We start from the raw sequence: 27,593 nt of genomic DNA, 5'->3' as shown, positions 1-27,593 counted from the left end.
TTTTCTGCAAGTGGACTCACACTTTTCACTGGTACAGTGTCCATTTAGCAGATAACCTTATTCACACTAACTTTCCTGGCCATTAGAGGAGAATGCAGAATTTTAAAGGTGAATCGTGGTGTATATGGGCAGTAATGTTGTGGGTTGACTCTTGTGATGTGGTGATGTTGTGTGACCACAAGCTCTAGCACCTGAAAGGCTGCAGTGCTCTGTGTTTCTGCCCCGACTGTGGGTCCAGATGAAGGGTGTGTGTTTAATCCATCGCTCAACGGTGGAAAAGCACAAGCAATGCTGGGTAATAAAGACCCCCCCCAGCCTGACTTGGCATGTGGCAAAGCCAGGATATGTCCCAGCAGCACACCACCCAGCGGTGCTATATCTCTGCGTTTGAGGTGTGCGGTGAGAGAATGACATGTCGCTTGTTTAATCTGTGCTTGAGTTACACAGTGGAAGAGAAAATCGGTACCGAGACCAAGTACGGGGTTTGTTTTTCTTCTCTTTACGATACACGCGTAGAACCTGTCAGTCACCCTAGGGGGGATTCTGCAGGTGTTCTGCACTCAGGTGACAAGCGGCAGAAAAAAAGAAGGAAACACAACGGAGGGCGAACGGGGCTCGTTGGCACGTTGCGATAACATCCTGGTCCAACAGTCGTGTGCAACTGACGGGGGGAGAGCTTCGGGCTGTTGGGGATGAGGACCCATCCAGGGAGGGGGGGGTGGTCAGGTGCAATCACAGCTGTATCGCTAACAATAGCTGCCTCTGGTTGCAGAGCCCCGCCCCCAGAGGGAGCCAAGCTCCGCCCCCTCACCTGCCACTCAGGAGCTGATGACCCGGTTGGGATTCCTACTGGGAGACGGCATCCCGGCTGCTGCGGGTGTACCTATGGAGGACAGGAATGAGAAGAAGGTATGTGGTTTCCGCTGCATCGCCAGGTGAGGGAGGGAGGGAGGGAGGGAGGGAGGGAGGGAGAGGGGAAAGATGCTTCGTTTTGCTGTCAACTCCCTACTTCTGTGGAGCAAGATTAAAGGCGAGATTCTGCACAGGAGAAGCAAATCTCTCCGCTGGCAGGTAACTTTTTAAAAGTAAATCTTCCTCGAGGTGGTTTTTTAATGTGTGCTCGGCCGGGGAGAATGAGCTACATCGGTTGAACGGCGCCGTGTTTTTGCTAGAAGGATGTAAGGCGTCCGTGTTCGCGTACGGGACTGCCAGGAGAATACACGAAGCCCCCCTTCTCAGTGTCATTTCGCTCCGGTCGTGTCATACTGGAGCGCAGGAAAAGCAGGCCGCCGATGGGCACGAGGGGTCCGCTCGGGCACGCGGCGGGGGTAATGTGGCTAAGGGCTTCTCTGCAAGAGCTTTGACGTTCTCGTCCGAAGCAAAGTTTGGGAGGAGCCGCGGCGCTGAGTCTTTTCCAGCATCGGATCGCAGCAGATCTGGTCCAGAGGAGGTCCGCGAAGGAGGAGGAACGTCTGTGGTTCCCAGGATGTAGGGATGGGTCCCTGTCCTCTCATCTTTTGGCTTGTGCTCCATTCTCAGCTGTTATTCAGTGATTCAGGGCATCATTGGCTTGGGACACGACCCCACGACTCTGCACCTTGTGGGTTTGAGTCCCAGGTGCGTCACCACTTGCCGACTGTCCTGCTGCACTGCTAAACCCAGCGTGACATCGTTACTTAGTAACTTTGTAGCTGACACTTTTCTCCAAAGTGTCTAACAATATTAATATGATTAATACCTTAATAATAAGGTACTTATAATAATTTAACCATTTATGCAGCTGAGTGCTTTTTACTGTTTTTACCTTAACCAGTGGTACTACAGCAGGAGAAGGACTTGAACCTGGGTCCTTCAAGTGCAAGGTGGCAGCTTCAGTCTCTGTGCTACCATTGTGGTTCTGCTTTTGGCTCACCTGTCTCTCCTGAGAGGGAGGGCTCTTTATATACAAGCCTATGTCCTTGTCATGCCCGCAGTGCCATGTGACCCACATAGAGGTCTGCACTCCTCGGGACGACAGGAGACACCCAGTGCAGGCTGAGATACGGAGCTCAGACACAGGTATCTCTTCAGCTGAGAAGCCGAACTTGTGAAGTTCCGGTTCGCATCGCAGTGGGTCCTCCTGTTGTAGCTGTGAGACTGACCCTGATGCTGACTTTCTTCATGTGTAATATCATCTAAAGGGGAGCATGTCACATAGCAGGTAGAGCCATTGCCTTCCAGATGCAGGTTTGAATCCTACCTTCCATGATCAAGGCATTTACCCTAAATGGATACAGTAAAAATTACCCAGCTCTATAAATGGATAAATTGATAAATCACTGTCCACCAGAAGGTAGCAAGATGTTCTCTGGTGCTCACTCCTTACTGCCGCTGGTTCACTTTGACAGTCACTCTTTGCTGCTGCTGTTGGGCTCGTTCTCAGCGCTCCCTTGCTTGTGGTGCACAACATGCGCACCAGGGTACATATCTTGGGCTTGTTTGTTTCAAGCAAACAACTCAATTCCAAAACGTATTCCTCTTTGGTCTTCTTGGGCCCAGATCTTCTTTCTCCCCGAATACCCGAAGGCTCCACTTCCAGCTGCTGGGAAGTTTGTTCTGCACATGATATGTTTAGGGTCTCATTTGGTTATGGTGTTTTTTTTTTCTTTCTCCCAGCTGAACCGAAGGTATGATTTAAATTCTGTCTTGCATTGGATCAGAGGAGATGTCTTTCAAGATTGGAAAGAATATTAAATGGGGATATGCTTCGCGATCCCGAGATTTCATATTCCTTTTGGTGTGGGGTGGGAGACCTTGCATAAATATTGTGCAAAGGGAAGTAAAGGAGATTGTGTCCTCTGGGGACAGGCCCAGTCCGGGTGTGATGTCTGACTCTGCAGTCAGTTTGCAATAAGTGGATTCCGCTGCCGTGGACACGGTTCTGCTCTGGAGCACAGTGACACAGTGGCATGTTGATTCCCACTGTAATGGGGCAGCAGGTAGAACAGTAGTTAAGGGGTATAGACTTGTACCTAACTGGCAGGTTTCAAATCCCCTTGCTCTTATACCTTGGATGGATGGATGGATGGATGGATGGATGGATGGATGGATGGATGGAGACCCATCTGTACAGTGTCACATGGCAAAAGCTGTGAGTTTGGATGAAAGTGTGTGCCAAGCAACTGAGCATGTTAAGTGTGTTACTAACGTTTTTCCATTGTAGTGTCTAAAATGACTCCCTCTCGCCCCCCCCCAGTGTACAGCACCCAGCCAGGGGGTCAGCCCCTGTTCCACCTTGACCAGCAGCACCGCTTCTCCCAGCACCGACAGCCCCTGCTCCACCCTCAGCAGTCGAGCTGGCCACCCGGTGACCTGCGGTGCCGTCCCCAGTCCCAGCTCCACTCTGGAGAGCAAGGACAGCGGGATCATAGGTGAGGCGACCTGTTTCCCATCATCCACTGCTCTGTTTTCCTCATTCCATTACTGCTGTCTCACTACAGTATCCAAACATCAGCACCTACCATTTGTCTTCTCTAGAGCTACCATATCACGATTTTTCAATTGAGGTTTTTCATCATGGCTGCTTACCTGTCCTCTTGTATCCCATCTTTCACTGCTCTCCAGTACCTCTGTCATCCGCCAGCCACTCTTCCCCCTCATCATGGCTTTAACTCATCCTTCACCCAATGCCTCAAAATACTTCTTTAGTACCTTCATCAGTACCTAGGCTATAGCCCATCATTCAGCATGTCCAGGGTTCTTTGAGATGTTACCTTTCATAATTTGTTTCCAGACTGAGCAGTTGTTGAGTGCTGTGGCCTCAGAAACCCAATTCTGGTATGGGTTTGTAGGACAGGGTGAGGACATGTCTCCATGCCTTATGGTCACACCTCCAGTCCCCCAGTGTAGTAGGTCTGAGGTGACTTGGAAATGTTTTATACAGTTCATGAATTCTGTGTGACTGTAACAACTCCTGTTATGAAGTTTCGGTGAAGGAGAAGAATGAAGACCTGGACATACCTGTTCCCTCATCCTGTCCGTAAAGTGCTAAATCCTTTACTAAGGTCCAAGATGAAAAACGTACTTATTATTATTTCTGACTCTTTGTTTCATGTGGTTAATTTCTCAAAAATCTGACTCATTCTTGACAAAACTAGGCCATCGACGTCTTCGTGTTATTTCCTTCTAAGGTATCTAAGTAGGACATCAGGATTCTAACCCCTCATTATATGTTTCATCCAGGTAAATACAGTAGAAGAAGCATAAAAATAGCCCTTTCCCTGCAAGCTGCCACACTTCTTTGTTGCATTCACCTCTTTCTCACCTAACGTTAGAGCTTGGTGAGCAGGACACCTCCTGCTGGACTTAGAGATGGGTCTCTACTCCAACAGTCAAGCCCTCCACTTCTGTCTCCTTTTGAGACTATTTCTCTCATTTCTGACATCCAGTTTAGAGCAAGAGCCAAGTAACAAGTGTCAGATATAAAGCTGTGTCTGTGATTACATGATATATGTATTTTTAGTTGCCACTGCATCCGGGTTGTGGCTGTGATGCGTCCTACTTGAGATCAGGTCGACCTACTTTGCAAATGGGAGTTGGCCCCAGCAGCCTTGCTGAGATCCTGGACATAGTCTCTGAAGTAATCCTTGGGTGTTCAGGTTTGCAAGCAATCGTTGTGCTGTCAGAATGGCCCCAGTCATTTGTTTTCTCTCAAAGTCATTGTTTTGATTTGGAGGAGGAGTAACATGCCATGTAACTGTACGTGTGTGAGACAGATTGTGTATGCTAGCAGTGAAAGGTGCGAGTCCGCTTGCTAGATACGTTTTTCCAAAATTGACAGCGTTTTAGGCTCAGGTAATTCCTTCAATTTATTTCTTCTCCAGATAGTTCTTATACAACTTTGAGATATGATGTTGGTTGCAGCTGAAGAATGAACCACTTTCCAACCTGGCCATAACCCTGATGAACTCCATGTCTCTGAAATATGCTGTAGTAGCCATGTTGGTTGAGATTGCGATGGACTTGCTATAAATTACCAGATTTGTCGAAAGGTAGCCCCACAGCATGATACTGCTACCTCCATACTAGAGGGAGGGGGGGCACACAGGCACGACTCATTTGCTCCCCTGCTCTATGTCTTAGAAATACTTGGCAGCTGAAGCCAATTATTTACCATTTTCACTCATCACTCCAATAGACAGACTTCCACTTCTCATACATCCAATTTCTGTGTTTTTTGGCTCTGGCAATCCTGGTTTCAAGCAGATATACTGAAGTTTTTGACTAATACTGTATCTGGGGTGGGGGTGCGGGGGTGCGGTGGCGCAGTGGGTTGAACCACAGTCCTGCTCTCCGGTGGGTCTGGGGTTTGAGTCCCGCTTGGGGTGCCTTGCGGCGGACTGGCGTCCCATCCTGGGTGTGTCCCCTTCCCCCTCCGGCCTTACGCCCTGTGTTGCCGGGTAGGCTCTGGTTCCCCGTGACCCCGTATGGGACAAGCGGTTCTGAAAATGTGTGTGTGTGTGTGTGTGTGTGTGTGTGTGTGTGTGTGTGTGTGTGTATCTGGGGTTGTAACCTGAATTTTGCTGGAGGAATTTTAAAATAGGGCTCTTCTGGAAGGTGCTGACTCTCAGCTGTTTCAGTAGAATATATTGTTGTAAATATATTCAGTGGCGTCGAGTCGATGTTGACTCATGATGACCAAACAGACCGACTGACTCCAGAATGCTCCCCTTACAATTGAGTCCGTAGTGTTGAGTCTGTCTATTGTTGTTGTCATTGCGTCCATCCATCTGATTGCTGGTCATCCTCTTCTTTCTCCTCCAACTTTTCCAATCATCAAAATCTTTCTGAGAGAATCCATCCCTCTCATGGATGGATCCCTCCAAGGTATGATTACATCAGTCTCCTTATTTGTTCTTCCAAAGAGAATTAAATGATCCATGTCTATAAATGGGTGAAACTGTAACCCAGTTTGGATAAAGGTTTGAGCTAAGCAATAATTATCAGTAATACAAGTTTTGCAAGTATTATAAGTATTACATCAAAACATCCTCATCTGCCCTACTTAAAATATGGGACATATGGATGGTTTAGGGCTATACTGTGATGTAGCGAATAATGCTGCTGCCTCACAGTGTCTGGGTGGTGCAACAGAGCGTAGCTTCAATCTTTTCTCATTCTGTGTGGAGTTTCTAAGTTCTCCCTGTGCCTGTGTGGGTTTCCTCCCACAGTCTGAAGGCATGCAGCTCAGGTGAATTGGTGACTCTGAATTGCCTTTAGTGTGTGAATGGGGGATAGTGTGAGTGAGTGAGTGTGAGTGTGAGTGTGAGTGTGAGTGTGAGTGTGAGTGTGTGTGTGTGTGTGTGTGAGACTACCCTGCAATGGACTGGTGTCCCATCCAGGGTGTACCCACCCCTCCCTCAGCCTTGCACCTAATACTTATGGAATAGGCTCCCAATCACTGCAGTTGTGTTTAGGAGAAACAGTTCTTGAGGTTGGATGGATGGATGGTTTATATTTGCTTCACATCTTGATAGAAAACCTGGTAGTTTGTTTATATGTCAAATTTAAAGCGCAAGTAAAGCAGGAGCAGATGCTCTAAAAAAAAAATGGTTTCATGCTTGTTTTTACTTTGCTTCATTTTTTTTCAGGATTGTCAGGTTTTTTGGAAACCACGGAAATTCTGAGGATTTAAGCCTCAGAGTCTGAAATCAAGGCAGCGACACCAGAAAGTGGGATTTGATTTTGGCTCGACGCTGTTCTGTCATACATTAGGCCGAGTGGTTGTTTACTCATAGCGCTAATAACATTATAGATAATCAAGCACACGGCAGCGGCACAAAATCCATCTTAAATCTGCTTAAAACCCGTGGGCTAAAAGCATAAACGAATTGTAAAAGCAGCGCCGATAAGTCTCGGATGAATAGATGTCTGTTGGACAGATGCTCCGGGGCCAAATGTCTATGATCCGACCTCGCTGCTCCCTCCACCCGCTTGAGGACGGGAGAGAAGTGGGCAGGATTAAAGGATTTTCCCCCCATCTCAACAAACACCTGTCCACATTCTGGAAACGGCTCCCCCCTCCGCTTCCCCCCCGCCTTCCTGCAACAACCCCATGGCTTCTTGTTCCCGTTACACTAAATGTGCGACGATCTTGGTTTTTAACCGCTTGGAGTTTCAGCCTGCTGAGGACCGGCGGATGGCTCTAGACCGCACGCTTCAGTCTCGGCGAATTGGCATCCGCGATGTGTCTGTTCTCGACTGACCCTCGGCCAATTATATGCGCGCCGCCGACTGCTGTGAACATGCGGAGCGTCGTGGACACCGTCTCCGCGGCGGGGAAACAGTCCTAGGGCCTCGAATTCCAGCCAGAGCCTCATGAGTTATTAACGAAGGTTTATGAGTCTGATTGCACTGCGTTGCGCTGTATTGCATGGGCTACCTGAGCTTCTCCCTCAAAAGCCGCAAGTCTTTTCTTGAGACGTCCTTTCGATGATTAAACGAGACCCTCGGGTTCCAGAAGCGTGCTTTAATACCGTGTCCGTCTCTGGCGCCCGTCCGCAGCGACCGTGACCAGCTCCTCGGAGAATGAGGACCGCAGCGGCTCCAGCCTGGAGTGGAGGAAGGAGGGCGGCCTGAGGCACGGGCCCTCGCAGCGGGTCCTGCGGGCCGATGCCTGCTCCCCGGTGGCTGAGGAGGAGCCGCCTCCTGGACCCACCCCTAGCCCCGCCCCAACGGGAAGACCCCTCCCGCCAATACGGCCCCCGCATGCGGCATCCTCCCTCGGCATGCAGCGCCCAAACTCTGTGGCAGGTGAGTTGCGCCCCCCTCGTAGCCCTCCTTATAACTGCAGCAAATCCTGCTTTCGTTGTTTAACCGGCTTATTAATAAAACCGGAGCGCCACCCCCAGGACCCGAGTGTGTGGCGTGTCGCCAGGACCGCAGGCACCTCCAGGCGGCCTCTGCTATGTTTGTTTCCCTGAACGTCATCCGGGGGCCCTCATGCACACACCGTTCAGGCGCGCCATCGTGTCGTGATCCCGGTGGAAGTCGCCCTGGGTGTTCGTGTCAGATAAAGAAGCGCAACGTGAAACACGCGTGTACAACCGAAGACGCGATGATACACAAGAAGTAGAGTGAACCCTTAGATCCCCTCTCCCTCCCATGTATTGTGGTGATGTGGAAGTGGGGGTTCCATAACCAGAGTGAGGGTTGGGAAACACACACACAGAGGTAACAGATCTAGGGGAAGGTGACCCTCCTCTCAGCTGTGTGGCACTGACCATCTCTTCTATTTCTTTTGTATTTCCTTTCTTAAGTCAAATACGACAATGAAATAAAGTCAAACATTGTTTGATAGAATTATTGCTAAAAAATTACTATAGCGCAGCTTCCAAGAAACTTACATCCTCTAAGACCTTTCAGTACAAACTGAAACCCTGCACTCTAATATGCCTGTACTAATACACACCTTATACACTGAAAAATATATAATATACCTTTAAGACAATTTTGGAAACACAAATCACAGACAATAGGAAATACTGGATGCTAAAACTCAAAAAGTTCAACTCATCCCACTGTTAATTAAAAAGTGCCATCATACCCAATATTTTAAGATCACAGATGACAATTAAAACCACAAAAAACTGACATACATTTATATTTACATTTATTTAACAGATGCTTTTCAATTGAACTGTATGTAGTGTTATGAGCCCACACACCTTATTCACCGCAGTGACTTACCCTGCTAGATACACTACTTACACTGGGTCACTCATCCATACATCAGTGGAACACACCCACACACTACGGGTGAACCTGAACAGCGTGTCTTTGGACTATGGGAGGAAACCCACGGTTACATACATTGTCAACTACACACTGAAACATTTCAAATAATGAAGCATTAAAACAGGTCATTGCTTTAGAAGGTTCTTTAGAAATAAGAGGGCCTTTTTTTAACCTGTCAAACCCCTCGCCTTTGACTGAAATGGATCATTGCCCTGTTCTTGGGGATGTTGGGGTTTCCCTTTGTGGTTTGGTTTATTTGCATGTTCATTTAATGTGTTCATTTGCATCTTTGTTTGCATCTTTGTTTACAGGTTTACAGGTTTGTTTGCGTCTTCCTCTGTGTATGGGCTGGAGGAGGAACAATTCGCAGCAGCCCAGTAAATACTCACAAAGGCTGCTTTTTCCACCATCTGGCTTTTGGTTTAGATGGAATAAACACATTAGGATTTCAGTATTTTTACATATTCTAGAATAAAAGCTGTTAAAGCTGACAAAGATATTTTAAAGAGGCATTGATCTTCATTCAATTATTTAGGGTAAAAAAAAGCCGATTGTCGTTGCCATTCTAAAATTTGGTACATTCACACCCTTCCTGGCGCTTGACACCATATCCTGCTGGTGACGGAGCAAGTGTCCACTGCACAGCTCCATACCGCTCTTAGTGTCTGGATGAAGCGCCACAGCACCTTAGTGTAAACGTGGTGAAACTAGTGTGGACGTGACCGATGACCACAAGCTACATGCAGCCACTTCACAGGCCTGTAGGGGGCGCTCTCACGGACTGACTTCTTAAAACCAGTGCATCTGAGTGTGTGTTTCTGTGTGTGAGTGTCTGTCAGTACTTGTGTCTATGTGTGAGCGTGTGTGTGTTCCCCTCTCTGAGCAATGCCATCATCCACCATCCCCACCTGCTGTGCTCTTCAGCACTTTGATCAGACCACAGACACCAACTATTTCATTTACACAAGGAGAGATACGTGCTTGTTTCTGGTTTTGTGTGTGTGTGTGCGTTTTATTTGATTAAAACACATGGGAAGTGTCACATGCATACAAACGCACGCACACACAGAGGCAGGCATTGGGATTACAGGTGACTCGTCTATGGGTCTATAATCAGTTTGCTGGTTTCTAGTCAGAGTCCAGTTCAACTTTCTGTTTCAAACAGTCAAACCCGAGTCCCTCCTGGCAGGGCGGGTCACTGTGACGGGGGGAAGGAGTCTGCCACATGTGAGCTATCAGGTGGTCAAAGCTGTGAACAGAGGGCTAGAGCTGCGGGTGCTGATGTCCATCTGGGGAAAATTTTGAGCTTTAAAGGTTAGAAAAAAACAACAAAGGCGACTTCAGAGGGTTTCCTTCTTCGCTGGTGAAACGGCTGGGTTCGGATGTTGTGGAAAGCTGTCATCGGTAGGGTGGCCGCGGTCTGAGGGTGTGTGAGTGGAATCACTGCTGTTATGGGCGGAGCCATTTGTTGTGTGGGTGGAGTCAGTGGATGCAGGTGGGATCAGTGGTTATATGGGCGGAGCCTGTGCCACCGGGGGGTTAGATCAGAAAGAGCTTGGGTGGAGTCTGCGGTACTAGGGGTGAGGTCAGTGGTTATATGGGTGGTGTCACTGGTTTGGGGTCAGTTGCAGTGTGGGTGCAGTCAGTTGCTGCAGGTGGGATTACTACCCCCACGCACACCCTTTCCTCCTGCTGCTCCCTTTTTCTTGCACTATCCCTATCAGTCATCCATCCCTTTTCTCCATCTTCTCTCTCCGTTGTTCTTCTTCCTTCATAACCGCCGTCCTGTTCCTGTCACCCTCCATCACGCGCATCCTTTGCCCCTTCTCACTGTTACCTCTTTTCCTCCCTTTTCCACTCTTCTCCTCTCTTTACCGCTCATTCTCTCCCACTCTTCCCCTCCTGCTCATTGTCATTCCATTTCTTCTCTCTCTCTTCTACATTCTCACCCCCCCAAATGATGCTTGGAGAGCCGCTGATTAAATCCCCCTCTCTGCCCGGCACACGCCACTATCATCTCAGTCACAGCACTCACCCTCTCCCTGCCATCATTCCTCTCTCTCCCTCTCTCTTTCTCTCTCCTTCCCTTCTCTCCCTCTCTCTCGGTCCTCCGCCCATCGCTGGTTTGCACTGATGCTGGTGACTGGGCGACGCTGTGCATGGAGGTAGCGATGCTGAGCCTTCCCAGGAAAGCCTGGAGTAGCTGCCCTTCGGGGGCCCTCCTGGGGTCTGAGGGCCATCATCTTCAGTGGTCCCCAGTGCAAGGGTTGCCCTGGTTCGTCCGCTTGCCGTGAGTAGCCACGTGTGGCCCCCGGGGGGGGCGGGAGGTGACCTCCGCGTGCTGACAGGTTGCCAGGCACCACGAGCGCTTACTGACCGTGGATGAGTTGGAAAGGTGAGCAAGGGACAGAGCGTGTGTTGTGTGGCCAGGAGCTTCCGTGGTCGGAGAACGCGTGCCGTGCCAAGAAGGCCGCCGTCGTTTTAGAAGAGCTCAAAGTTATGCAAATTCAAGCTGCCGGGTCTCGATTCTTTGTCTCAGGAGAGGAGCTGTTTCATTAAGATGAGAAGTAGTTTCTGTCGGCGTTCGATGGTTTTTTCCAGCCTGTGTGTTTGTGAATGGCAACTCACTACACAGTTTCTGTGTGTGTGTGTGTGTGTGTGTGTGTGTGTGTGTGTGTGTGTGTGTGTGTGTGTGTGTGTGTGCGCGCGCTCGCGCGCATATGTAAGGATTTTTAGGGAAAACCTGTATTCACTTGTATATTTCTGTCTTCCCCTGTGCCTGTCTCTTTCATGTATAACTGTGGGCCCCCAATTGGGCCCCCAACTTTGCCTCTTTGCACATGTGTGTGTTCTAATGTGTGCTTTTTTTAGGGCTGTGTGTAAAGCAGGTGATGATGTTGGATGCTTGCTGTGGGTGGAGGGGCCTGTGCTGAGCTGCCTGTCTCTGGGCTGTGTGGAGTCAGGCCCACTTTCTCTTTCCTCTCTCATTGCAATCCTGGAATGTTATTGTTATCCAATGGCGGGTAGACACTGGGCTCTGGCTGGTTTATGACCATCATCCTTCAACTTTGTCTTCTCCTTCCACACAACTACTCAGTCCACCGGAGCTTATAGCTGGGGTCACTAAATCCAGACAACCTCATTGTAGGGCTGCTTCCTGGTCTCTCTGTTTCCTCCTGCTTAAAAGCAATGCGTCTCTTCCCGGTTGCAGCCACCAGTTCCACAAAGCTGGAGGATTTGAGCTTCCTGGATGATCAGCGGAACAAGCCCCTGCGGACGTCCATTCGTCTGCCCTGGCACGGCGCTGGGGGTCGACTGCAGCAGGACTCCAGGGGTAGGTCGTCTATACCGCTGTTTTCTCGTAAACTCAATCTCAGCTGCTCTTCCGTTCCTCAGATTCCTACTGATGCTGAGTTTTGTTGGGCTAAAAGTGTGTCTTTTGGAGGGTGACAGAGATGTTGTCTTTGGTGGAAACCTCACAGCCTACCTTGAGATGGTAGTGTGTAAAAGAGCCGACAACACCACTGGTACAGTAGTCCCGCTGGGTTTTTGCTTACATTTCTCATTTACATTGTACATCCCAAAGAGCCTCCTAGAACATACCAGTCAGTGGTCATGAAGTACAGTTGGTGTCATGTTCCCCATGTACGCAACACATCTGTTTGTCTTCCATCAGGTCGCCTCGCACCCTACAAGCCCGCAGACATCATGCTGAAGCCACTGCTCTTTGAGGTACCTGGAGCCTCGGCAGACTCATCATTCGTGGGCCGCGGCTGGCTCTTCCAGAAACTGGAGGAGGTCCTGGGGATGGGTGGGCAGCCGGGCCAGGGGGCTGTGGTGGCAGGTGGAGCAGGCTCCGGCAAGACGGCGATGGTCTCACGCTTGGTGGCTCTCAGCTGTCACGGAGGACGCATGCGGCAGATGGCCTCTGGGAGCCCCGGAGCACCGCCCACAGGTAAGGCTTTGCACCTGTGTTGAGCCACATGAGGTCTGGAGAATTACATCTGGTAGACACCCATCAAGTTAACATGACCTACACCAATTTAACTGGTACCACAGAAGAAAGCACTTTAGCCAAAGGTCTTCTTCTGAGGAAGAGAACATCACAGCTGAGCATGTACCTTGTTTTACCAACTAGGTAGTGATGGCACCGTGGACAAAGCCCTCATCCAGCCTCCCCAGGCCACCCTAATACACAGTAATCAACGGGGAAGCAGTTGTCCTGGAACACCAGAGATCCAGAAGTGTAGGGAGGAGGCCGCCAGGCACCTGGCCTCCAAGGTAAGCTCTATTGCCATAGTCGTATGTCCTGGTGACATTCCAGTAACACCCTGGTAATGCCACAGGATCATGCACAGAGCAAGTTGCTGCTACCATGGCTAACAGTCACCACACTGAAGATTCCCTCCAAAATCTTGGTAGCTGTGGTCTGGTGGCAACAGTTCCGCACATGCAGGTTCACTGGTTTACAGCTGAACTAAGCACCAGTTTATTATTGTTGGGACTGCACTTTAAGTCAATAAAATGGCAGAATCTGTAGTTCTCAACTTTTAATTAGCTGGAACATTGTATTCTGAGCATGATTTTTCCAATGAATAAATCTGGAGTGCATCAAGCATTATTTGCTGAACATTATGGGAAGAAAGACCGTCCTGGCTTCTGTTCCGGTTCCAGACAGTAAGCGGCTGGTAATGAATTGGCACTGGGACCATTCCTTCCCCATTGTTACAGGAAAGGGCCCCATTGTGCTGTATCTTCGCTGCGTGGGGCCGTTTCGCAAACGGTGGCTTGGCATCGTGAGTATAGACAGCCGTCGATGTGAAAGTCTTCTCCTAAACAACAGACGGTGGCCAGGAAAAGACCGCGTCCCGAGACTTTGATCGGCGATAAAAATGGAGTTTACCGTCTCAAGAAACCTCTGTTTAGAACCGCGTTGCCCCTTGGTGCTGATCAAACTCTTTCTCCTGCTTTGTACGTACCATCCTTTTCTTTTCCTTTACCTTTTGGAAGGGTCTCGCCCCTCCTTATTGTCTGGAGCTTGTCACTTTATTGCCATACATTGCTTGAAGAAGCCAAAGCAGCTCACTGTCTGGTACTTATTCTGAACGTGTCTGCAGATACCTTTGTGGCTTTTTGCCTTTAAGCTCATGAATTGCAAATTTGTTCCGATTTCTCAGAAGTGTAAGATCTTTGTATGGAGTTTTGGTCCTAACAAACATGTCTAAAATTAGTTTTAAAAAAATCAAGAACCTTCTGAGTCATCAGGGTTTTGGCTGAAAACATTTGTCATTGTCCAATGTGAAAGTACACTTAGTTTTTGAGAGTGGTCGCCAGAATTATGGGGGGTTAGATGAGGATAAGACTAACTTCCCGGAGCATGTCCCAACAGCCGTTTGTGCCTTCTCATGCTCTTTATTCCTCTCTGAGCTATGGTACATTTTACCATAGTGATATGCCACTTTGTTGCCAAGGGAACCATGCACCTGAGTTGTACGAGTGGCTCCGGGTAAAGATTTCGGCCCACAATGCTGAGTGTGCAGGACTGCAGCTCCGTGGCTCGTTTGGACTCATCTCAGGATGTGTAGTTTTAAGGTGCCCTTTCAAGTTGTGCACCGTGTGTGTGTAAGCAATGAGGGGGTGCCTTATGTTCAAAGCAGTATATGCCGTATATTAATGTTCATTTTCAACTCGCTTTAAGTTTTCATCTGCTTTGTGTGGAGCTACCTGGATCCTTTTTTTAATGCAAATTTACAGCGTGTATCTTTGAGGCCCTAATTGTTCCGTTCCAGCAAGTTTCCATCTCACACCTACTTAAGTTGCTGCAAGACAGATGGCTAATTATTTCATGGTTTTTTTGTCTTTCACTACCAAGTGAAACACTGTGCCTCTTACATAAATATTGGAAATGGAAATTTTAAAATGTTCTCATATCAAAATCCACATCAGAGAAAGATCTTAATGACCCGTTGAAATGGACCTGTTTAGAACACATTAGAACGTGCACAGAAATAAATTACCATTTTTGGCAGTTAAAATAGAAACTGAATATTGTTTTTATACGTCTCTATGCATTTTCAACAATCTATACGGGCTATTAGCTGTTTTTTTTTTAAAATCGCCCCTTATTTAACAGTGTCTCATGACAGGCATCCAGTAAAAAGATATTAATTGCACGTGTCTTAACTGGAAAGCTTCGTTGCAGCGATGCCTTGAATGACCCTGTCAAACCTGCTGCATGTATCCCTGTCAGCTGAATGAAAAACACATTGCCTATTAAAACAGACCGAATGTCCATTTGTTCTGCGCTGAGCTTTTCCTTGGAAAGCAAATGGAAATCAGGGCCTCTTAACACGTTCATAAGTCCCTAAATCTAGGATGCTTAAAAACTGCACTGCTTGTACTTTCCTCTCAGGCATACAGGAAGGGAGCGATGATGGAAAAATTAGACACAGCAGAGTTTTCAAAGGGCAGCTCCCGAGAGCTGCGACGCGACCGTTTCGGTGCCACAGTCTCCAGCTTCCCTCGCGTGCGTTGACCGAGAGCTGTGCGGGAGCCTCCTGTCATTCAGCACATGCCCTTGCCAAGCCCCGCCCCCACATAAATTAAGATAAATGAACTGCATTGTGTTTGTAATTAGTCCTCCAGTCCATAGGTGGCACTGCTGAGTCAAAGGCAACTAGAGCTTAAGGAAATGGACAGTTCTGCTCATCGACATCCAAAAGTGCACACTCATGTAGGTGTCTTTAATGAAACCATGGGTTTCCATGTCAAGGAGTGGTCTTAACCGTCCTTGAAACTCCACCCATTGTCCTTCTAAACTGAGAGTCCTCGTATGACTTGTTGTTGCTTATCGATCTCCCTTAAGCTGGAACACGAGCATGCTTCGACCTTCATGTGTCGAAAAGAATATCCTTCAAGAATGCATTGTAACAATACTTCATCTGAAATGAGAACATGTCTGGAGTTTGAGGCGTGGTCCTTGGGCTCCGCCGCCGTCCCACGATCCCTTGCCAGCCGTCAGTCTGTCCGTGTAAATGAGTTAGCGTTTCGCGCCGAAGGATACCATTTCCCTGGTGGAGTTGCTTCGCTGCGGCCACAGCTCTTCCTGTTAATGAATGGCTTTGGTGGGGATCGTATTTCTGCCAGTGAGAAACTGCGTTTTTTTTTTTTTTCCAACCTTCACCTGGGGGCGATGTTCTCTGAGCTTTTCTGTCCGGGAACACTGCCCTCACCTGCCAATAAATGTCAGGACAAATGATCCCCCTGATGTCACTGATGCTGCGAGGCATGAACCAGTCGTGCCGTGGATCACGGTGGAAGTTGCTGCTCGTCCTTCTCCTGCACTTATGTCCAGCTTTGCTGTAAACCAGGACATGGATGAGGGCTTTCAGCCACTCTGCTCTCCTCATTTTATAATCCCCCCTTTCTCTCTCAATCTCCATGTCTCTGTCATCCACCTCTTTTCCTCCATCCTGCTTTCTTTAATCCATCTTACCTTCTCACAATAGTGAGCTTGAAGTTCTAAAGAGCTTCACTTACCTACTTTAAAAAATATTGGGTTCCTGCAATCTTCTCACTCCATTCCACCCCTTTGATTTTCGTGCGTGCAAAAAATACGCCCGTGGCAGTCATCCAAATGGGCCCTTTGCTCTGGGATCGGCGGCTGACTGTTTTGCACCGCTGTCTGTGCCCCCTTCTTTCCAGGTGGTGGCGTACCACTACTGTCAGGCAGACAACACTTACACCTGTCTGGTGCCCGAGTTTGTGCACAGCGTTGCCGCCCTGTTGTGTCGGGCACCCCAACTGAGTGCCTACAGGGAGCTACTGCTGAAAGAACCCCATCTGCAGAGCATGCTCAGTCTGCGCTCGTGCGTGCAGGACCCAGCGGCCGCCTTCCGGAGGGGTGTGTTGGAGCCACTCGTCAACCTGCGCCAAGGTAAGGCCACACCCCTACTTTTGGATCCAACACCCTCCTGTTTGGTTCCTTCTCGCGTTATTCACAATCGCGATTTTTCCAAGGCTGAAATGCGTTCAGAGCTAAGCAGCCTTAGGCAGATGAAATCATTTTCGGTTGCTTCTGGAACAATCTGTCAGGCCACTTAGATTATTTGAAGCTGTTGTCTTAACGGAAGTATAGGAGCCCTTGTTGAACCTGCAGGTACTGAAGTGATTTAACTGGAGGATTGCTAAATGCTGACTTGGGCCTCCGTAGCTTTTGCGCATGTGGTTTTGGTTAAAATCGGTTTTGTGCGGTCGTGTCTCACTAAAGAGTTTTTCTCAGAAGCATTCCTTTGCGGAGTGTTTTCGTGAGGAGAACCAAACGCTTCAAGGTCTCTTGTGCACGGCACGGCTGGCACCGTGGGTTATTACATTGTTTGTTTACCCTTTATTGAGGGAGCCGTCACAATGGCTGTCGACAAGGAAACCTTCTGTTTTTACGCTGGCAATAGAATGCGGTGCGATGCGATGCGATGCGGGAAACTGGTTGGACGAAGGTGGCCACGTGTGGCACGTGGTTGGCCAGTTGAGCGAACAATGGTAAATGATACTTGGATCTGTGAGAAACAATGCTCCTGCATACATCCAATCAGTAAACCTATAAAGAGAAGAAAGATTGGAAATGTGGAGGTTTTACTCATACTTCCCCCTTCAGGATTTGGCCTCTGATGCTTAATGTGATGGGGCAGCTGGTAGTGGAGTGGTTAGAACCGCTGCCTTTGGATCCAAAGGTTGCAGGTTTGAGCCTCGTCTCCAGCTATAGTACCCTTGAGCAAGGTACTTGCCATAAAATTTCTCCAGGAAAATTACTCTGCTGTATAAATGGATAAATAGTTGTAAGTACCTTAATATTGTAAGTTGCTTTGGATAAAGGTAATGTGTGAAACGGTATACTACTGCTCTCTACTTTTATTAATATATTACTCTCTAATATATCTATTTGATATATTATGTCTAAATTGGTTTCCATAGGAAATTCAGCATAACTTCCAAATAGTAACATCATCATTGGTATTTCCTCAAACCGGCTTTTAGAGAGCAAAGTAAAATCTTGTTCGGAACAAGCAATGTATTAACAGCTATGATTAACTGTGGTATGAATATTGTTGTTAATAATATATGAAATGATCTCAGTTACAGTCCATATTAATTAAATTTGCCATAATAAGGTTTTGCTAGTGTTGGAGCAGATTGGCATGTACTTTACTTCTGACTGACTATCCACCTATATTTGACTGAACATCCAGAAAGGAAGATATCTGAGGAAGACCACATTATCCTGGTGGACGGGCTGAACGAGGCAGAGTTCCACAAACCAGACTATGGAGATACCATCGCCTCATTCATCACCAAAATCATCCCAAAATTCCCAGTTTGGCTGAAGATGATTGTCACAGTGCGGGTCAACCTTCTGGTGAGATTCACAGTCCCCGCTCTAGTTCGTTGGTCTTCCACTCTGTTCTGATGTTAGACGAGTGTCTGTTGGGGGTGTGCTATTCTGTTCCGACACTAGAAGATTTTCTTTTCTCATCTAGTGTCTGTTGGGGAGGGTCTGTTGGCTCTGAATACGTTGTACAATTTTGTTCTTGTTGAGTCAGTGTCAACTCTTGGCAACCATATATACAGTTCCTCCAGCTCTGTCCTCCACTTGTGTCCTTAGGGTAGAAAGGGTTGTCACTGTGATTAAGACCATCCATATAGTTGCTGGTTGTCGTCTTTTTTTTTTCTATTGTTCCGAAAATTGCCGTCTTTTCCATAATTTACTGCTGTCTAATTCTGGTGTCAACATCTCATTGTGGGCAGTTCCCACATTTCCTACACTTACATGCGGGGAAGCTGTCTTTACAGGGTTTCTTTCTATTATAAGCCATCTTTTGCTGCTCGTTTTGTTGCGTTGCAAAAAAATTTTAGGGTGTGAAGAGTGGTTAGTAGGAAGGATCCAGTGCGCTATAACCGGAGAGTCTACTGACTCTGGCATTGACTTGGTCTCTGGAATTTTTTTCTGACTTTGGATTCTGGTCCAGCATTCTGTTGCTGCTGAGAGCTCTCATAGGGCTGTGACAGCTGGTAGCCGTTCTCATGCAAAGTCAAAGATATGTGATTATTCATTTTCGTTTCATTTCTTGCCCAAAGCAGATCACACAAGTTCCATGCATTCATTATCAGTAAGAGCAGTTATCTAGTGAAGGCCGTGGCAATCTGGATTCCATCCTAGGAAATACCAAGCTAAAGACGGGTTCACTCTGAACAGAAAGCCGGGTTATTCGCCCCAACATACTCGAGAGTCATGTTAACTGACCTGGACAGAGTGTCTTTGAGCTGTGCGAAGAAACCATGCTTCCTACAAATGACCCTTGGAAGCTCCGCATAGAGAGAACCGGGTCCACGTTCAAACTGACATTGTTCTTGTACCACCCACATGCATTACAGCTTTACCAACCTGTCCACCTATTCCTTCTACTGAAACTAGCAGGTTGCTGTTTTTACCTCAAACTTGCAACCTATCGGCTGAGTCACCAGTCCTTTGACCTCTCCGCCTCGTGCTTGCCCCGCGGAAGTCTGTTAAATGGATCCGTCTCAGAGCACACCTAATTTGGCTATGCTCATGTAAAATGTGTTCGTTTGACAAGACCGCTGGTCCTGTTCCAGGTGAGGTGCCATGTGATTCCTAACACTGCCGGGGCGGTGTCACACCTTCTATTCTTCGGTGCGAATTTGTCGTCATTTGGCTGAACCGGTAACATCGAGTGCACATTTGGAAACCTGACACCCAGTGAGGGAGCGCAGTGTGAGCGAAGCCAAACAGTGCCAAAGATTTGTCTTTGATCCTGGGGTGGAACAGAGCAAGTCTGGGGAGGTGGCTGGCTGCCACATTCTCCCGTGTCATCGTATCAAAAGCGCTTGATTCCCTGGCGAAAAGGAGTCCGACGTGTCGGACAACCGCGTTAGTATCGCAGCCAGAGGAAGGTGATCAGGTACAGGTGCCCTTTGACCCCAGCATGTTTCTTGCCCCAAGTGAAACTGTGTGAAATCAGAAGGTCTGCAGCATGACAGCATCTCACTTCCACAGGATGAGGGGAGACAGCAGGCTTCTTGCAGAGATGGCCGTCTGCCTGGCGTTTCACGCCAGCAACTTGGCGACACCTCCTCTCCTGCATTATTCACCATCACCATGGTCCTGCTGTTGGCCATTTCCACGGCGATCTGCCCCCCCCACAGCAGTCATGCTTCCCTGCCACCTTTTTCAGTGTTTGTGGTACGAGGCAGTACCCAGAGCATGATCTAAAACAGCATGTGTCAGGAGTGGGGAGGAAGGGAAGTTGTCCCTGCAGGTGGAACCCCAGTAAAGGTTCTACATCTCCTGCTCATAGTTTGCTACACCGCGATGAGTCTATGGTGGCCTGACTGTGTGAAACTGCTCTGTAACAGAACAGGAGGCTGGTCCTCAGGCTCCGTACAGGATAGTAGAACTTTTTATTAGCTGATTATTCTTCGCTGTTGGTGGGGCAGTTAAAAACACAAAAATTCAGACACAGGTAAAACACAGACAATGAGTCAAAGGAGGGAATTTAACTGAATGTTGGGTTCCGTTTTTTACTGAAATTGCAATCTGAAAAGTTCTGTCCGCAGTGCTTCTGCAGCAATAGCTTATGCTAATGTCTGCTTGTCCGTGCCATTGTTGAATGTTTTAGCGAGCGTTCTTCCATTAGAGTGTTGTTTGTCTCCAACAGGAGATCACCAGTCTGCTGCCCTTCTCGAAAATCTCTCTGGACGACTTCCCAGACAACAAGGACATCTGTGACGATCTTAACGCTTACATCCAGTACCGCGTGAACAGCAGCAGGGAGATCCTGGATAATATCTCACTCAACGGCAAGGCGGACCCCGCGGTCGTGGCCAAGGTGAGCGGTCACCTGGCCCAGCGCAGCCAGGGCTCCTACCTGTACCTAAAGCTGACCCTGGACCTGTTTGAGCGCGGCCACCTGGTCATCAAGAGCGCCAGCCTCAAGGTGGTGCCCGTCTCGTTGGCCGAGATCTACCTGCTGCAGTGCAACATGCGCTTCGCCAGCGGGTCGACTTTCGAGCGGGCACGGCCCCTCCTCAACGTGGCGCTTGCATCGCTGCATCCGCTCACGGACGAGCAGCTCTACCGGGCGGTCAACGCCGGCGGTGTGGTGGGCCAGCTGGAGTGGGACGACTTTCGCCAGCGCCTGGACAGTCTGTCCTACTTCCTGCTGCGGCGTCGGGACAAGACACGCATGTTCTGTCACCCCTCTTTCCGGGAGTGGCTGGTTTGGCGGGCTGACGGCGAGAGCACAGATTTCCTGTGCGAGCCCAGGTGAGCACCACAGTGGCGTGATCTTTGGGTTTGATCCTGGAAGCAGAGCTACAGCTTGTAAAAGTTTCAATATTATTCTTCTGGACACATCCTTTATCCTGAATGGACAGAGCAAAAGAAAAAGCTTTAAAAATTTTGATGGACCACGGTCACAGTGTAAATACATGAGCAGCGAGCAGTAAGCAGAGTAGTGGTTACAGCCATCGTTTTGCGATTTACTACGTTCCCACTGTAGTACCCTTGAGTAAGGTACTTACCCTGAATTGCTCCATTAAAAATTACCCAGGTATATAAATTTGTAAATAATTGCTAGCAGCTTAGAGTGTAAACATAACGTTCTAAGTCGTTTTGGAGAAAGTGTCAGCTAGCTAAGCGAATAAATAAATATAATAAAGAACAGAGAGCATGCTGGTCAGTAATAAGTTCCGTTCCGGAGGGTATATTTCACACCACGGGGCTGACAAGTTTATACCTCGGTGTTGTTCGAGCTGAATGCCGAATCGAGTTCAAGGCGGTTGGCCCATGCGCATTGCTTCATTCTCCCCTCCCTCAGAACCCCATACGCCCTGCGTTTCCTTGACTTGTAGAACACAGTTAATACGTATTTCTCAAGGTTGTTCTGTCGTCCTGCATAAACATGACCCTGAGATCAAAGGCTAATTTGGTAGCTTTCTGAAATAGGTTAGCTGTTCCTGCTACTACAGACACAACCTTTTAACGGTGTAATACAGCGGCCTTGTTGCAACATATTAGCTTTTTCTGCTAATGCAGACGCAAATCGTTGATGCTAATGTGCTAATTTTGAGCAATAGGTCGGGTGTTTATCCTAATATAGACCTGACTCTTTAGTCAGATGCTAATTCAGTAACTTCCTGCAAAGGATTAGCTGTTTCTACTAATGTAGGGATAATTTTTAGTCAAAGTCGCTAGCTTCCTGGAACAGTTTAGCTGTTTTGCTAATGTTGACACGACTATTTAGTGACAAGCTAATTCAGTAGCTTTCTGCAAACGATTTGCTGTTTCTGATAATAGAAGCACAATTCTTTAGTCAGGGTCTAATTCACTAGCTTTCTGCAACAGGTTAACTGTTCGTGCTGAAATGGACATAATTCGTTAGTCAGACGCTAATTCGGTAGCTTTCTGCCAAGAGTTCGCTCTTTCTGTAGAGTCTGCGTTCTCCTAATGAAGATGAACATGACAAAGTCCCCAGGCTGTCATTAGGGTTGCCAGCCCCTCCAGAAGGAAATAAGGGACACTTTTGGGTTCTTTGTAGGAAAATAAGGGACAGTGTAAGGGATACTTGGAATTGCTTTGTAGCTAATGTATATGTGTAAAAAAGAAGTCTCTGCTTGATCGAATTAAATGTTAAAATTAATCAGAGACGCATTTAATCAACTTTTAGCTCACTGACATACATGTCAGGTGTAAAAAATAAATTAATTTTAATGTCATGCAAGTCTCACATGCCATTACACACATATCAGTATAGTGTCTGCCTAGGCAATTTATAACACTTTCTAATAAAAATACTGGAAATTGCTCCTTGGGTCTTGTGCATTCGGTCGTTCCATCGATGATTTTCCATGGACGCATCGTTTTACGTCGCATACTCCACCATGGCTGAGAGAAAAATCTCTCTTACAAACTTTCTAGTTCGCCATAAACTCATTCTCCCTCAGTTCTCCATCTCTCATTCTTTTTTATACTTCTCTCATCATTTTTGTTTAGGAGGTGTACTATTAGTAGCCATGATGACATCTACAGTAGTTAGGAGCTACCTGCCTTGACCCTCTCGTGGGGGTGGGGGGGGAGGTTCCCCTCGACCCTCCCTCTGACAGTCGGACTCACACACGCAACACAGCTCTGTTTCACATCCATTTTTGCGATTTGTTTTCCTAATCTTTCAACCCTTTCATGCGAACTGCGAAGTTTATGTATGCAATAAATATATGTAATACATACTTTTAAATGAAGGGGGCGCAGTGGTCTGGGGTTCGAGTCCCACTTGGGGTGCCTTGCGACAGACTGGCGTCCTGTCCTGGGTGTGTCCCTCCCCCTCCAGCCTTACGCCCTATGTTGCCGGGTTAGGCTCCGGCTCCCTGCGACCCCCGAATGGGACAAGCAGTTCAGACACTGTGTGTGTGTGTGTGTGTGTGTGTGTGTGTGTGTGTGTGTGTGTGTGTGTACTTTTAAATGTCTCTGGGTGTGAAAGGTTAAAATACAGGACAAACCACATTTCGTATGGTTTTAATATGGAACGCAACTCACACACACTTTCAGAACCGCCTGTCCCATACGGGGTCACAGGGAGCCAGAGCCTAACCTGGCAACACAGGGCGTAAGGCTGGAGGGGGAGGGGACACACCCAGGACAGGACGCCAGTCCGTCGCAAGGCACCCCAAGCAGGACTCGAACCCCAGACCCACTGGAAAGCAGGACAGTGGTCCAACCCACTGCGCCACCACACCCCCAGAACGCAACTCTCATCCCTTAAATACAGAACAATTCCATATTATACGGGACGGCTGGCAACCCTAGCTGTCATAGATCTCAGCAGGCCCCCGGATCATGCTTGTTATACGTACCATACGTAGCATCAGTGAGCACACAGCGCATGTTCTTTAGCAAGAACCATTCAAATGCGTGAATTAAAAAAGTTGCAAAGTCTACATTATTTGCATGTTCATTTTGCATGTGCATTGTGAACCGCTGAGCTGACTCGTGAATTTGAAATCCAGATATATTTCAATCCATTTTATTTGGCAGAATAGAAAAGCAAGCCGAACGTCGGGATTTTGGCCTCTGTTGCGGCTCTTAGAGTCGACAAAGCACGGCCGAGAGACGGAAGCTTCCGCAGCTTGTTCATTTCCATCTGTCTAATGGCAGCAGTTTAACAGAAGTGTCTTTTCAAAAGATTAAAAGACACCTTGGCTGCGCAGGGCTTTTTAATGCAGCTGCTCACTAACAAACAACAAAACCAGCTCAGCAAGTGAGGAGCGAGGGGCGCGTCGATGCCCCACGACCACTCGCGGGTACGAAGCCCGGCAGTCTCGGTAATCTTTAGCGCTGTTTAGTGAGACGGGGAGATCGGCACGCAGTAATGAACTCCTGCTCGACGAACGCGGCTCTGAGCACACGAGCGTGTTCCTGATCCGTGTCTAAATAAATGTGTTCAAATGACATTGCTTTCGAAGGAGATGTGTCCTGCTGGCTGTGTTTTGCTGCTCGTTATCTCGCCGAAAATGAGGGTAGAGGAACTCGATGGACATCACTGTTGTAATCCCGCATCGAGGAGCATCCGAGTTCCACAAAGGAACGAGGAACAGATATTCGTTTGCTGTCACGGACGAAAGAATTTGTCATTTGTGTATGTGTACTCGTATGGTGCTTCGTGCTTTTGTTTCTGCACTAACTTAGCGTCACTTTTATTTGTGGGGTACGTCCTCCACGCCGCTCATCTAGACTGTGTCTCTCTGCAGGAGCGGCCACGCTCTCATGGCCTTCATGCTCTCGCGCCAGGAGGGGAAGCTGAACCGCCAGCAGACCATGGAGCTCGGCCATCACATCCTGAAGGCGCACATTTTCAAGGTACCTGGGCCGGTCGTGTGCAACGAAGCAAGGGGTGGAGTCAGGAGCTCAACAGACAGCCGTAACTCCACCCACCTGCTCGCTCGGTCGACAGGAAACAGGTTCTTTAAATTGGTTGAAGAACAAGCGTGTGAAGTTACTCACGGAGAATCCTCTGCTGTATCCGTGAGGAGTAACAAGCTTATGAAAGTAAATATCCCTCCTTATAAGCTGCTGTAGGTTATTCAAGGCCAGGGGACAGCTGGTAGTGCAGCAGGTAGACCTGTTGTCCTTGCACCCAAAAGGTCGCAGGTTCGAATCCCAGCTTTAGCTGTAGTACCTTTGAGCAAGGCGCTTACATTGTTGTCCTTTGTGTTTCACTTCTGATGCTAATGCTCTGTTCTTTCCCCCCATTACCTCTCTATAGGGGCAGAGTAAGAAGACAGGGGTATCTTCCAGTGTGTTGCAGGCCCTGTGGATCAGCTGCAGCACCGATGGGTTGTCAGCTGCCTTGTCCTCCTTACGCAACCTCTACACACCCAATGTCAAGGTGAGACCCTCTGAAACAAAGCGAGCCACAATAATGTTATGGTGAGAACCCCACCATCAAGGTGAGCCCCAGTGGCAAGGTGAACACCAGGGTGGCATCCTAAATTAGCACAATGGGTGCTTCAAATCCTCCCCAGCGACAGAATGAACCCCAGGCTGTCTGGAGCGGTGTGTGTCTGCGTGTGTTATCGTCCACAGGAGGTTTGGCTCCGGAGCCCTTATGAAAGGGTAAACCAGCGTGTGACAGAAGTGACAAGATGCCAACATCAATGACGTTAAAGAGGAATAACTCTTGTTCTTCCGTCTTCGACGCGGTCAAGAACACACCTGCCATCTCTAGACACTGTAGGGCACAGCAACAAAATAAAACGCATAACGTACCTTGTGTTTAATAGTGATTTTTTTAAATATATAAGTCATTTGGATAGAAAGGCTTTTTTCATTAAAGTTTAGTGTTTTCACACATACAGGAATCTGTAGCTATTATATCAAGATGTGGTAAGTGTAACTCTGAGGCTGGTGAATCAGACAAGGTCATTTATCCACTGCACGCATCTGTTAAATTTTACAATTCATTAATTCCAGCGATGCTAGGATAAATAAAGGCAAATCTATTTCCCCTGCCTTTTTATACTAACCACAATCCCCTACTGTTTGATCAAGCATTTATTATTAATTTTCTTTATCGAGAGGACGAATGAGGTTTCATACTCCACAGCTGTCATGAGAGCGCGCTCCCGCATTTAATCAGTCTGGAAATTGCAGTCTGGATGCTTGAAGGATCAGATTTATTTTTTTGAATTTTTCTCAAGAGCTGAAATGAGGTGTCATTTATGAGACGGAAAGAGGACAATAAAAGGTTGATAAAGGATGTATTAGTGCATACAGTGCTGCTCTTTCTAGGCCAGTGCAGCACGTTGGGTTAGTGGTGTCCCTCGTGGGTTCAGAGGATCACCACTGGCTCTAGTTGAAGTTGACGCTACTGTTCATGCTAATGTTGATGTTTGGTGAGAGGTCTTTATTAACAGATTCACTTTCACATTAGTGGTGTACCTGCTTGACACTTTCAGTGGAGTCCCAGCTGGGTTAGCAAACTTGCTGCTGGGTTAGTAGGATCGCCATTGCTTCAGTGATGTACCTGCTGATCTTCTTCAGCAAAGATGATGCTGGGTTAGTGGGGTCATTCTTGAGTTAACTGAGTCATTGTGTAGCAGATTCCCTACTGGTGAGTGGAGTCACCTCTCGGTTAGCAGGGTCACCGTCAGCGTACCAAGGTGCCTGCTGATCTTCATCAAAGATGATGCTGGCTTGGTCAATTCCTTGTTGGGTTAGTGGATTCTGTGCCGGGTTACCGACTCACTTCTTGGTTAGCAGAGTCACTATCGCTTTAGCAGTGTTCCAGCTCTACTCCAACAGTGGAGGTGATGCTGGGTTAGCCAAGGACACCAGAAGATGTACAGCGGTTGGTATGCTTCAGAGTACAGAGATTGATGTCGACAGACCAGACCTGGATCATCCTCCTTCAATGGAATCGTTATTTATGGCGAACTCTAAAAAGATCCAAGACCTCACACACTTTTGAAAACCGAGCAGTTTCTATAGTTTAACTTTGGTGGAGCTCCTTTTTTTTTTTAAAATCCTCTCTAAGTGAAGATTTGTTGCCTCCTCGACCAAGAGCAACCATGCCAGTTCTGCTTCTTGCTCATAATAGTGCCCTTACCATTTATCCACTTAGCAGAAACTCTCACCCATAGCAACAGATACAAGTAATTTTTTTAACATACCGCTGAAGGCATGATGCTTCACCATCTTCTGAGATGAATTTTGATGGTGTTTTGGTGAAGGATTCATACCTCTCACCAGAAAGTAAGCGTTTTAAATCAATTTAGTTGTGTGATGTAAAAATGTAATGTTCCCAATGGTAATGACCACGAAGCCACGCCTCTCCAGGTGAGCCGCCTCCTCATGCTGGGTGGAGCCAATGTGAACTACCGCACAGAGGTGATGGGCAACGCGCCGGTGCTGTGTGTCCAGTGTCACTTGGGACACCAGGAGCTGGTCAGCCTGCTGCTGGAGTTTGGAGCAGCTGTGGATGGCACCTCCGAGAGCGGAATGACCCCACTGTGCTTCGCTGCCGCTTCTGGACACCTGGGCCTCGTGCGCATGCTCTGCCAGAAGGGAGCGAAGGTCAGTCGCAGCATATTCACCACTGAGGGGTGCCTACCTGTTGGGAAAACATTGTATCCTGGGTCACTGTGTGGCATCTGCAGGCGTCTCCTCCACATATTCCTTCAAATTGAGGGTCTTGCACCTGTTTTCTTTTACTTTTTAAATCCTGCTCGTCCTACACGGACAAATCACTCAG

General features: G+C 48.0%; 1 protein-coding gene across 1 annotated transcript in view; it reads left to right on the top strand.

Moving 5' to 3' along the window:
• LOC108928967 (protein TANC1-like) overlaps positions 1–27,593 on the top strand; it is a 90,933-nt gene that overhangs the window by 51,856 nt on the left and 11,484 nt on the right. The window contains exons 5-16 of the mRNA XM_029257885.1: positions 773–909; positions 3,236–3,410; positions 7,543–7,791; positions 11,987–12,109; positions 12,452–12,730; positions 12,914–13,056; positions 16,480–16,711; positions 18,021–18,187; positions 20,505–21,112; positions 24,592–24,700; positions 25,107–25,229; positions 27,179–27,415. Of these exons, the coding sequence (XP_029113718.1) occupies positions 773–909; positions 3,236–3,410; positions 7,543–7,791; positions 11,987–12,109; positions 12,452–12,730; positions 12,914–13,056; positions 16,480–16,711; positions 18,021–18,187; positions 20,505–21,112; positions 24,592–24,700; positions 25,107–25,229; positions 27,179–27,415 (2,582 nt within the window). The remainder of the gene's footprint in view (positions 1–772; positions 910–3,235; positions 3,411–7,542; positions 7,792–11,986; positions 12,110–12,451; positions 12,731–12,913; positions 13,057–16,479; positions 16,712–18,020; positions 18,188–20,504; positions 21,113–24,591; positions 24,701–25,106; positions 25,230–27,178; positions 27,416–27,593) is intronic.

Source organism: Scleropages formosus, chromosome 14 (genome assembly GCF_900964775.1).
Source record: "Scleropages formosus chromosome 14, fSclFor1.1, whole genome shotgun sequence".
Taxonomy (NCBI): domain Eukaryota; kingdom Metazoa; phylum Chordata; class Actinopteri; order Osteoglossiformes; family Osteoglossidae; genus Scleropages; species Scleropages formosus.
The sequence above is the reverse complement of the archived record's forward strand: the minus strand, read 5'-3'. Positions and strand labels throughout refer to the sequence as shown.